General features: G+C 42.1%; 1 protein-coding gene across 1 annotated transcript in view; it reads right to left on the bottom strand.

Moving 5' to 3' along the window:
• Positions 1–12,417, bottom strand: part of Piezo2 (piezo type mechanosensitive ion channel component 2) — a 367,270-nt gene that overhangs the window by 25,349 nt on the left and 329,504 nt on the right. Inside the window, exons 35-38 of the mRNA XM_090353510.1 lie at positions 10,514–10,680; positions 9,838–10,004; positions 586–754; positions 242–486 (exon numbers count right to left, since the gene is read on the bottom strand). Coding sequence (XP_090209636.1) covers positions 242–486; positions 586–754; positions 9,838–10,004; positions 10,514–10,680 — 748 coding nt within the window. The remainder of the gene's footprint in view (positions 1–241; positions 487–585; positions 755–9,837; positions 10,005–10,513; positions 10,681–12,417) is intronic.

Genomic DNA, 12,417 nt, shown 5'->3' with positions numbered 1-12,417 from the left:
ATCTCCTGATGGGATTAGAAGCAAGAACCACAAGAGTCCTCTCTAGACTTTTTTAGAGAGAAGCACAGCTTCAAGGCCGTGACTCAATGACTCGTGACTGTGACTCAGTCATGTAGGTACTAAAGAATAAGAAGTCCTAGAGTTGCTAGTGAGCTCTTGATGTCTGGGGCTGAGCTGGGCCATTCATGAGGTCAGAAGATACGTGTTTGTGTAAAGAGCTGGGCTTGCTGCCTGGTCTTACTTGTTGAGCAGTAGCTCGCTGGCTGTCAGCTCATGAGTGAGGGGTGGTAAGATGCTGGACTCTAGCTTGTCTGTGCGGCTGTCATCAGGGCTAACCACCATGTGGTTCTTGGCTCCAGAGTCGTCCTGTGAGGCAAAGGACAGGTGCTCAAAACTGACAGCCTTGCTGTAAGAGGGAGGGGCCTCCACATCCCCATCGTCTGTGGAGAACTGGGGCAACTCTTCATCAGGAGTGAGGCCAACCTCCTTTGCCTCGGCATCAAACTCCACCACCACCACCTCCTCCTCCTCTTCCTCCTCCTCTTCCTCTTCCTCCTGTTCCTCCTCCTCTGCCTCTTCTTCCACCTCTTCCTCCTCTTCCTCTTCCTCCTCTTCTTCCTGCTTCTCCTCCTCAGCTTCTCTGAGCTCAGGCTCTAAGCCCATGGCTTCCTCCTCCGCCTCCTCCACCTCCACTTCCTCGATGGTTTCCGTGGTCCCCTGGCGTGAGTATAGCATGGTGCACTGCGTAGGTTCACTGTTAGGAGAGAGGATGGGCACAGAGCACTCATCTTAGCGTGCATACTCCCCACGACTAGCCTGAACTCTCAAGACACGCCTCAGAACTCCCAAGAGAAAACATCAAGCAAGAGAGGAAAAGAAATACCCCATTTTCAAAAATGCATTCCAGCTGCTTTGTTCCATCAGACTAATTCCTGGTCTGCAGAAACCGCACACACAGCAGTCTTTCTGATATAGAAGTGGACAGTGAGCACGCACCCCGTTCAAAACCGAAGCAAGTCACATTTCTCTCAAGATGCAAATTTCATCTATGTACAGAGGCTTATCTCTCTCTCTCTATATATATATATATATTTTTCAAACAAAGTTCACAGCCATGAGCTTTGGGGTTTATTTCTAAATCATCATCATCTAGTCAGCATAGCCTACCCATCAGCAGATGTCTCTGAAGAAGAGAGGAGTGGAGATGCAAAGAACAAGCCATGCTAGTGCCACACATTTTTTTTTTTGCCAGTCCTGGGCTTGAGCTCAGGGCCTGAGCACTGTCCGTGGACTATCTCAAGGCTAGAGCTCTACCACTTGAGCCTCAGCACCACTTCCGGCTTTTTTCTATGTATGTGGTACCGAGGAATCGAACCCGGGTCTTCATGCATGCTAGGCAAGCACTTTAACCACTAGGCCAAACTCCCGGCCCCACATTTTTTTTTAAATTAAGATATGTTCTACTCTCAGTCCTACGTAAAGGACCCACTCAGATCGACTGGGATGAGAGGAGTGATCGCCAGCTGAGCTGACCCAGTGATTACTGACCAACAGCTCCCATGATTAGATTCCTACCATCGCGATAGCTTGCAGTCATTTTTCTGGAAATCTTTACCTTTTCAGTATGGCTTCTCTCTCATGGCCCGCTATACTCTGGGATGTTGTCCTTTCTCTTCCAGGCTCCTAAAGGCATCTGTGTACTATTACTTATTGGTCTCTCTTTCAGAATTTCTCTACACGCTGTGGCCATGGTATACTTTCCCCTGTCTCCTCCTTTTCCTTTCCACCCTTTTTGTCCAGCTTTCCCTATCTGCATGCAGGAAAGGTTGGAACAGAAAACAGAGAAGCCATGCGAGGCCATTCCTGACATGCCTATGTTGCTGTGTCCTTTGGTTGGAGGTGGAGGAAGCCTGAGGACTTCTCCCCACCTCCGAAGAGGACAGGATTATTTGGAGCCTGGTGGAGGGTGTATATAATTTGTTAGATCCTGAAGCATGCACTAGTGTCTACATGAAATACATGAGCAAGTAGGCCCTAGAAACATGGAGATCTTCAAATGTACAGATAAAATCTATTTTTATTGGTATGTAGTCATGCCAATGAGTATGAATGAGCAGGGAAGAGCCCACATGGCATCTTGTGACAGAAGAACCAGGTCGAACCCTTAAACTTGCTCAGAGCTTTGGTCTTAAGAATGCACATCATGTAGACAGCTCTGGGAATGCAAGGCCTAATAAGAGATTCACTAGATACCTACCTCCTCTAAATATAGCTCTCTAACAAGCAGAGACATTGTCTTACTGCCCCATGGATTTTCAGATTATAGGAGCAACCCTACCCAAGTTCTGACTTCCTAATGTTTGGGAGTCAAGGTAAGCAGAGTTCCTAAGGTTGGGGGGGTATCACATGAGAGCCTGAAGGCTAAGGGCTCCTTCAGAAGTCAGCAAGCTCCAACCAAACCCCCAGCCTACATCCTGCAGCATGCAGTGTTGTAGTGATCCCCACAGCTGCCAGAAATCAAAGTAAGCATCATCAAATTTGCCACCATGAGCTATCAGAGTTACATTTCTTTTAGACTGGGTTATTTTCATGTCAGGATAAGCACAATCTAGCTGGTATCCTTAAACACACTAATATATATATATATATATATATATATATAAAACACATATATTATCTATCTATCTGTCTATCTATCTATACACGTGTGTGTGTGTGTGTGTGTGTGTGTGTGTGTGTGTGTGTGTGTGTCCTGAAGTTTGAATTCCGGACCTGGGCACTGTCTCTGAGCATTTTTTTTTTAAACCAGGGCTAGAGCTCTACCACTTGAGCTAGAGTTCCACTTCTGGCTCCTTTGGTAGTTAATTGGAGATGAGTCTCACAATCTTTCCTGCTTGGGTGGGTTTTGATCCTCAGATCTCAGCCTCCTGAGAAGCTAGGATTACAGGCTGAACCATTGTCACCTACCCATAAAACATTTTTTTTAAATGTCTTGGCTTTGTTTACAGATAATTCATTTCTAAGTAGTTACCTTTGCAGGGGACAGGATTCACTAAAAACATAAGCTATTATATGTGGATGAACATTAAATGATGAAGTTCATCATAAACTGTTAAAAATGAGAGGGGTGGGCTAAAAAAACCAGCAACGTGGTTGGGATGATTTTGATGAAAGTATCTTACATGCATGTTATAAATATCACAACGAAGCCTCTTTGTACAATTGATTCATATTAATAAATATTTACAAAGTCTTCATTGCAAACAAAACAAGTGGCAGCCTACAATGGACATACATTTGAAATAATATTCTCTTAAAAAGGCAGTGGTAAAAACATTCTGGCTCTTTTTTGTGTGTAGTGTGTGGTGCTGGAGTTTGATCTTGGGGCTTCTAGTTGATGGGCAGTCATCCAGCCTTGTTAAGCCATGTCCTCAGGCTTTTTGTTTCAGTTTTCTGGATAGGCCTCAAGGCGTGCTCAGGCTGCCCTGGACCACATCTTCCTGTCTGCACATCCCATCTAGCTAGGATGACAGGCACATACCACCAAGGCCCAGTTTAATGGTTGAGATGGAGGCTCGCTCATGACCTTTTTAGCTAGGGTTGGCCTCCGATTGTGAACCATCTCATCTTTGCCTCTTGGGTTAGTTGGGATTATAGGTGTGACTTATTTGCCTGGGTATGACTTTTAGGTTTGCTACACACATAAGACATTGGCAGATTTATTCAGAATCAACTAAAAATGGCTATGCACGACAGCTTTTCAGGGTGTGTTCTTTTGTATAGTATGTCTCCTTGGGTTGAATCCTAAGAAAAAGTTTCTATAATTCCTGAGGTTTCGCCATATGAAGGCTGCCAATAGAACCTGTAAATCAAGTATAGGTAGCATGCTTACACATGAGTATTTACAGTCAGAATTTTAAAGAATGCCCTGATAGACAAAACTGAAGTGGGGTTAGTGTCATGGAACAGGATCCTGGGGGACAGTTAGCCTCAGAAGGGGCTACAGTTCTGTTTTTGTTAGTCGTGCACATGCTTCCAAGGCAAGCTAAGAAAGAAACTCAACATACATGATAAAACTTATCTCTGCAGAGACATCAAGGGGGAAGGGAACCAGATTTCAGAACAAAGCATGCACGAACGAGTTAAGCACCTTGATGCTAAACTGCCACTGTCAGCTGAAGAGGAAGACAAGTCCATGCTGAGCATTTTACGGAGGTTAGGCCGAGCACGCTCGCTTGTTTTAGGAACGGGGTCTTGTCCATCTAAGTCATCAAGGGTAGACTGCCTTGAGAACAGCATGGTGGCTTCGGTGTAGCAGCTAGCATCGCAAACAGTTATAGAAACACAGAGTTAAAAGACCACTGGTCCATCAGCTCACATATAATCAACCAACCTATACACTGCCAAGCAAATAACGCACAACACAATCAACACCACCACCAAACCTGACCACGCAGCCGCGAGGACCTGTTTAGCAGGCTAACAAAATAGAAGAAGGCTGGAATTTAAAAAAAAAATACATTGGTGATGATAAATTTTCAAATGACACTTTCTGGGTGGGCCAGGGAAACAGAATAATTATGTTTCAGTCATTCTCTCAAAAGGTAGGTTTTCTATCATTATAAGATTGCAATGGAGTTGTTCTTTTGTTTTTGACCAAAAAAAATGAGATTTCTCTGGAAAGCGTAACACTAAGTTCACCGAGAACATTTATCAACCCAATTGCATAAACAAGAAAATTAATTTTGCATATAATTTGAACAATGAATTTCACTTTTCTTTTGAAAAAATTCACCAGAATGCTCTGGAATAATGCCACAAAACTGACTTTTTTCACCGTTTTCTGAATGATATTTGGTTAAGCCAAACAATGTACACAGAAAAGATACTGGTTTGATATATATCAAGATATCAACCAATATAAAAAGTCAGAGTACTAAAAGAAAATAATAAAGGAATTCTAGCAAAGCCAGGTTAGTGACAGGTCACTGACCTGTCCCAGGAATGAAAGATCCGAGCCAGCTTCCACTGGAAGAATCTCTCCTGGGGAAGACACTGTTATTTTCTAGCATTATAACTTCACGGAGACCTTAGCATTGACCAATTTCTGCTGGAAAATTTGGAGTTCTAAAGTATAAATTGAAAATGAGGCTCAGTCAGCACAAAAACTCACCTAGCTCCCAACAAAATGGACTTCTTGTATCTCCTCTTTTGTGAGTTTAAAATCAAAATACATTACAGACCAGACCAATTTTTAATGGTTACAGTTTCCTACCATATTTGTTGACTTACTACTTTATAATTTGGGAGATATTTTGACAGTGTTTAATTCAAAGCAACCAATAATTTCCAATATCTCCAAACTCACAAGTTCTCTCTCTCTCTCTCTCTCTCTCTCTCTCTCTCTCTCTCTCTCTCTCTCTCTCTCTCTCTCTCTCTCTCTCTCATGCTGTACTGAGGCTTGAACTCAGGACTTGTTGCCTCTTAGCTTTTTACTCAAAGCTGGTGATGTACCATATGAATTATAGCCTCATTTCTGGCTTTTTCATAGTTAATTGGAGATAAGAGCCTCATAAACTTTCTGCCAGGGTTGTCTTTGAATCATGATCATCATATCTCAATCTCCTGAAAGGCTTGGATTACAGGCTTGAGCTACCAGTGTGTGGCTAACTCACAGGTTTTGATCATGAGTATAGTACCTAATTAAAAATCAATCTCATGACTTTATTTTTACCAGTTTACCCCTTTTTTTTCCTCCTCACTTTTGATGTGTATTCAGTTAATCTCCTTAGACAAGGTATAAATTTTAGAGTTAAGAACCACTAGTATACGAATCATGCAGGTTTTCTTTGTGAACTATTTCAGTTTTCTTTGTTCTCTCTCTGTATATATGCATATCAAACTATTTGTTCAAGCAAGTCCAGGTAGGGTTTTCAGAAAGCTAAAGAAATCCTTATTTTTTTTTACAAAAATATTGCACAATTTCACAATGATATGTGTCTTGCCTCTTTAACAAGGGGTTAATGCTACCATTACCATCAATGTACTAACTCATGAAAAAAAACTATTCCATTAATTTTCCTTTTCACTTAGATATCTTAGGGACAAAAACAATCCCTTTATTATAAAACAAGACAAAAATGTTAAAAACAGACATTTAAGAAAACATTATAAATCACATTAGAGACAACATACTTTCTTGAAGGAAAGATAACAATGGAATAACATAGTATGCATATATAGAATGAGATCCTTCATTGTGTAGAAGGAAATAATTTGAACTGAATATGATTTTATTTTTGCATAAATAAGGCAGAGCTACCCGAACCTTTTAAATTTGGCACCTGAAAAGCTATTGTTTGGGTTAGATTCTGTCTACCCTAGACATACACAGAAAAGCCTTGCTCAAAAACTGACGGCAGGGCCGGGAGTTTGGCCTAGTGGTTAAAGTGCTTGCCTAGCATGCATGAAGACCCGGGTTCGATTCCTTGGTACCACATACATAGAAAAAAGCCAGAAGTGGTGCTGAGGCTCAAGTGGTAGAGCTCTAGTCTTGAGAAAGTCCAAGGACAGTGCTCAGGCCCTGAGCTCAAGCCCAGGACTGGCCAAAAAAAAAAAAAAAAGAATGTCTTTGGGCCGGGAGTTTGGCCTAGTGGTAGAGTGCTTGCCTAGCATGCACGAAGACCTGGGTTCGATTCCTTGGTGCCACATACATAGAAAAAAAGCCAGAAATGGTGCTGAGGCTCAAGTGGAAGAGCTCTAACCTTGAGAAAATCCAAGGACAGTGCTTAGGCCCTGAGCTCAAGCCCACGACTGGCAAAAAAAAAAACAAAACAAAACAAAAAACAAAAAGACTGAGGGCAGTACGCATTTTTAAATATGAAGCAAATGGATGGATGGGGTGAGTAAATGGACATGAGATTAGACAGACAGATGGAGGGATGGACTGGTAAATGAGTAAAAGATGGGTGGGTAGATGGATGAGTGGGTAGGTGATGGAACATTTCTCAGAAGATGTGTGCCTTTATTTATGAGAGGTTTTTGTTTATAAACAGGCTCTAAAGTGGATGAATATGGACCTTGTAGTTAGTACTCAACACAATCAGAATGTTCATTGCTCTACCATCCTGAACACTATACCTGTGCGTGTATGTGTGTTCACCTGCTCATGTTCACTCTGATTGTTGTTCTGTTCTGACTACAATGCTAGGGTCCAATCCCAGGGCCTCATACATACTTAGCATGCAAGAGCTACATCCTTAGCACTGATTGCTTGGTGAGATAAAATGGAATATATGAGAGCTTAGACAGAATGTGAGTTAAATGAATCTTAAGTTTTGGCATTAAAGGAGAGAACAGAGATTTCATTGAAGTACATTGATTTATAGATATAGAGACATGTTACTAAAAAATAAATTTAAGAAGACTGCTGGGCCTCCAGGAATGGAAACAAGAGGTTTTTCCCTTGTTGTTCCTTTTTTTTTTTTTTTTTTTGGCAGTCCTGGGCTTGAGCTCTGGGCCTGAGCACTGTCCTTGGACAATGCTAGAGCTCTACCACTTGAGCTTCAGCACCACTTTCAGTTTTTTTTTCCTATGTATGTGGTACCAAGGACTCGAACCCAGGTCTTCGTGCATGCTAGGCAAGCACTACACCAGGGGCTAAATTCTCAGCCTTTTGCTTTCTTTTACTTGTCTTGTTTGTTTGTTTGTTTCTCTGTCTCTGGGAGGGTAAGCGGGGCCGGGGTGGGGGGCACAGAAATAGACGGACAAAGGTGAACAAATAAAGCAATGATACTCACTAGACATTATGTTGAAAATGAACTAGACAACTTGTGGATGGGGGACAGGAGGGAAAAACTAGGAGAGGGAGCGAGAGAGAGTGAGGGAAAGAGTGACATTGTCCAAACAGAAATGTACTCATTTGTGTATGGTGTATTCATGTGTATATCTTCTGGAGGATGAGGGGGTAGAGAACTCAAAGGAAAAGGGGGGAAAGTGCAGCAGTGGAGTTCGCTGGATGCTGATGAAGGTGAACTATACAATTTGTGGGTAGAGATAGGAAGAAGGGACTGGGAGAGAGCAAGGTGAAAGAAGACTCCGCACAAAGGAAATGTACTCATTACTTGACTCATATAACTGCCATCTCTTTGTACATCACATTTATAATAACAATAAAGAGTAACTTTTTTTTCCAGACCTGGATCTTGAAGTCAGGGCCTGGGCACTGTCCCTAGGCTTCTTTTGTTCAAGGTTAGGACTCTACTAGTTGAGCCACAGCACCACTTCTGGCTTTTTCTGTTTATGTGGTACTGAGGACTCAAATTCAAGACTTAATGGCCTGCTAGGCAAGCATTCTACCACTAGGCCACATTTCCAACCTAAAGTAAAAAATTTAAAAAGTCATAGAGTGCTACCCTTGAGCAAAAGAATTCAGGGACAGTGTCCAAGCACTGAGTTCAAGCCCCATATCCTACCCTCCCAAAAGATACTTGTTACCTGACTTATGTAACTGTAACCCCACTGAATATCATCTTTATAATAACAATAAAGAATACAAATTGGAATATATACTATTTTAAAACTTGAGTTTGGGCATGTAGCCCAGACAAAAATGTGTACATGTAACAGCAACAGATATATCTATAACAATTATCTTTCCATGCTAAAAAATATAAATCTGTTTGCATCCATAGATAATTGTGGAGTAGAAAAAATAACAGGCTGAATCAGAGAAGCTAAAATATTGCAATTGACTAATAGTTAAAAAACAAGTCCTTTAGGGTAAAAGGAACAATTATTTTTAAACCATTTCTCCCAGACATTTTGATTTTGATTTCCAGTTTCTATTTGGGGTTTTGGTTTTGACTGAATGGTCTCAATCCCCCTTGCCCCATTTCATCTGGAAATGGAGAAATGTCACCCTAGCCTTTAGCATCTTCCTTAGCCCTGAGATATAACTCGTGATGACAGTTCCAGTCTGCACTTTCTCATCTCAGCACGTACTAGAGGAGACAATGGAAGTGTCTCAGATTTTCCCAGGCTCACATCATGTATCTAGTGGGTTAGTCCCTTATCTATTTGTGTTTGGCTAGAATTGAGCCCAGGAACTGGCCTAGAATAGGTCAAAATTTATGAAAACAAAAGTAAATATACAGATATCCTCAGGGATAACATTCTGAGCTAGCAGAAGACTACGACGTGCAATTGTTTCAGTCAGCTAATCATCCTAGGTCATACCCATTTTTCCTTCAAAGGCATTGCTCTGTAACTGCTCAGTAACTCCCTCTTATCTTTGAAATATCTGGCTAGAGAAGCACATAGCATCTGGTAAGATGCTAAGGCACAGCATGAGTGCTGCAGCAGAGCCTGCCTCTATCAGCATGGAGGTCAGTGCCTAGGTCTGCTGCAAAGTCCAGAGAAAATAGAAACAAGCTAACAGAACGAAAGCTTTTTTGGAACCATTGTCAGCAGAAACATTTAAGGAAAGCAGTAGAAGGCAGAAAGGAGCAGGGTAGATTCTTGATGAAGCAAATGTTTTGGAGGTCTGACCCAAGAGTAATTTAGAGGTTGGGAAGGGGCTACTGTGCTTTACTTCAAGCTTGGAAATCTCACCACTGAGCCTGTGAATTGTACTCAACATCACCGCCTGCTTTTCATTACAGGGTCTAGGGAACGAGGTTCTTTCAACACTGCAGTGTGGGAATACATCACCTGTAGGGCCAGGGGCACGAGGCACCTTTTTGGCTTTCATTTTTCACTCATCCTCATCTCAGGTGTGATGCCACTGACTGCATTTACCTGGGGCCAAGAAAACCCACATTTTGGGAAGTGCAGTACCTGGAGATACTGTCATGGGAATCTAAGCTATCCATTCTGCGGGCTGCCTGCGCCTCCGAGGTGGCTCCCGGGTGCTCGTCAATGGTGTCCAGTCCTGACTCTCTGGAGAGGTTCATGATGTGGTTCTGGTAGTACATGTGGATGCTTTCCCGGGTTGGCACATTGCCCTGTGGAGAAAGGGGGGTGTCACCATCATTTTTGGGGACCACTCTATACCAGATCAGCAATGCTCAGTACTTACACATAGCTGGCCTAAATACACCCTGTTAGGGAAGATGAGCATTAATGCCACTCAGTATCACTAGATAATTCTAAAGAGGAAGCCTTTGGTACATGGGTGATGATGTCTCGGTCATAGTGGCTTTTCCAGAAACAGGCTACTATTTCTGAATAGAATTTATAAGCTGTTCATGACTATGGTATACTTTATTGTTGCTATACTCATCTGAATTTTTCCAAAGATTAATTGAAGTTCTTTATAGGCTACAGCAAAGTCTATATATCTGTGAACTCTGAGAAGGGGAGAAGGGAGAATGAATAATCTATGTGTAGAAGGTGCTCATGACCTGTAGGCAAGTTTTGTAGCTCATTATGTCTATACAACTATTCCAAAACCAAGAAGAAAGGAGTTGAAATGTTTGGCAACAAGCTCAAATAATCATGGCCACAGTATTACCTTCTTAATCTCTCTGGTCAGCATACACCTCTCAATCCTCAGCACAGTTGATATGTCAATGTGCTCCCTTGAAATGGAGTTAAGCCAGGTGGTGAAACTATCCACAGTTGCCAGGAACAGGACCCAGGTGAACTTCAGAATATTAAATATCCTCTTGATGATGTTATCTAGGAGAAACACAGTACCACAAGTGATTTTGGTGTCATGCAGGGCTGTACATTATTTTTTTTCCAGTCTTGGGACTTGATCTCAGGATCTGGGCACTGTCCTTGGGCTTTCTCAAGGCTAGCACTCTACCATTTGAGTCACAGCATCACTTCTGGCTTTTTCTGTGCATGTACTAAGGAATTGAACCCAGGGCTTTGTGCATGCTAGGTAAGCACTCTACCACTAGGCCACATCCCAGGCCATCCTCCTTTTTTCATGAAGAGTTCATTACATGGATAAAAGGCTATGTATATATAGGTATATACATATATATATATATATTATAGGGTTGCTGTTGTTGTTGAATGCTCTAGCTTCACCCGAGTTGGGCTCGCCACAAAATTCTGCACCTGGGATTGATTTCTCCCACCAATCAAAGCTTTGGGAGTCCTGCTACAGGTGGGTTTTCATCCTATTCTGTGGCTGTGACTGGGGAATAAGGAGCTGTCACATGGTTGCACTGTTCAGAGTACAAACATATTCCCCAAGTATTGACGAAGCAAATAAGCCACCCCCAGCATGCTAAGAAATTTATATATGAGCTCTTGACTTCTGAGGAAAGTCTGAGATGTTTCCACAGCTATAGGGACCTTATTCTTTCAAGTATTAATTTTTTAAGAAGGAAGGAAATCTTGTCACTTACAACCACATGGATGAACATGAAGGACCTTAAATGAAATAAGTTGAATGCTGATAAATAAATGCTGAATGATCTCATTCACATATGGAACCTAAGCTAGTCAAGCTCACGGGGTAGAATTGAATCCTGGGAAAGGCGGAAATGGGAAAGGAATCAAGTAGCTCAAAGAGTACACACCTGTACTTACACAGATTGGCCGTGTGGTACATATGCATCCGTAATTAGTAATAAAAAAAAGTGCTGCAAAGTTACTAATGAGTAGACTGTATGTGCTCACACGAAAAGTTAACTCAAGCTGTGCACAGTGGCTCACGCCTGTAATCCTAGCCACTCAGGAGGCTGAGATCAGAGGATGGTAGTTCAAAGCTGGCCCTGAGCACTAAAGTCCCTGAGACTCTTATCTCCAATTAACCACTAGAAAATTGGAAGTGGGGCTGTGTCTCCAGGGTAGGGCGATAGCCTTGAGCTGAAGAGCTCAGGGACAGCGCCCAGGCCCAGAGTACAAGCCTCATGACTGACAAATGAAAAAAAAAGTTGAGTCTGGGGTGATGGTTAGAGTTACTTGTTGGACTGTAGCAATCACTTCAGTATACATAGGGTATGGAAATAGTATGTCGCATGCTTTAAATATGGAATCAAAATGAGGGAGGGTCTTCCAGGAGCTGCATTTTAGGAAGCTGGAAGAGAGCTTCCTTTGTTAGGCAAAGAAGGGAAATGAGGTCCTAGCAGATGCCACAGAAGAACAATTCTGAGGAAGAAGCCAAGAATGCTTAAATTTCTCTCCCCACCCCTGCTGCCTTAAAAAGACCTTGGCCAATGCAAGTGGTGACAACCCAAGTGTAGTTGGGCCTACAGATGCTTCACGTAGACACAAAAGGGAATGTAAATTAGGGTTAAATTCACCAGTTTGCTTTAGCAGCTTCTTAAGTTTTGAGAACTTAGATTTTTCTACTATGTATAATTACTTCTTTCAAGTGGTATTTGTTATTGGCCATAAAACATTTGATCACTTTATTCCCTTTTTCATCACTTGTTCAACAATAATTTACAGTGTGTA

This window comes from Megascapheus bottae, chromosome 19, assembly GCF_031878675.1.
Source record: "Megascapheus bottae isolate mThoBot1 chromosome 19, mThoBot2.hap1, whole genome shotgun sequence".
NCBI classification, from domain to species: Eukaryota; Metazoa; Chordata; class Mammalia; order Rodentia; family Geomyidae; genus Megascapheus; species Megascapheus bottae.
This window is presented reverse-complemented; position numbering and strand designations above follow the sequence as displayed.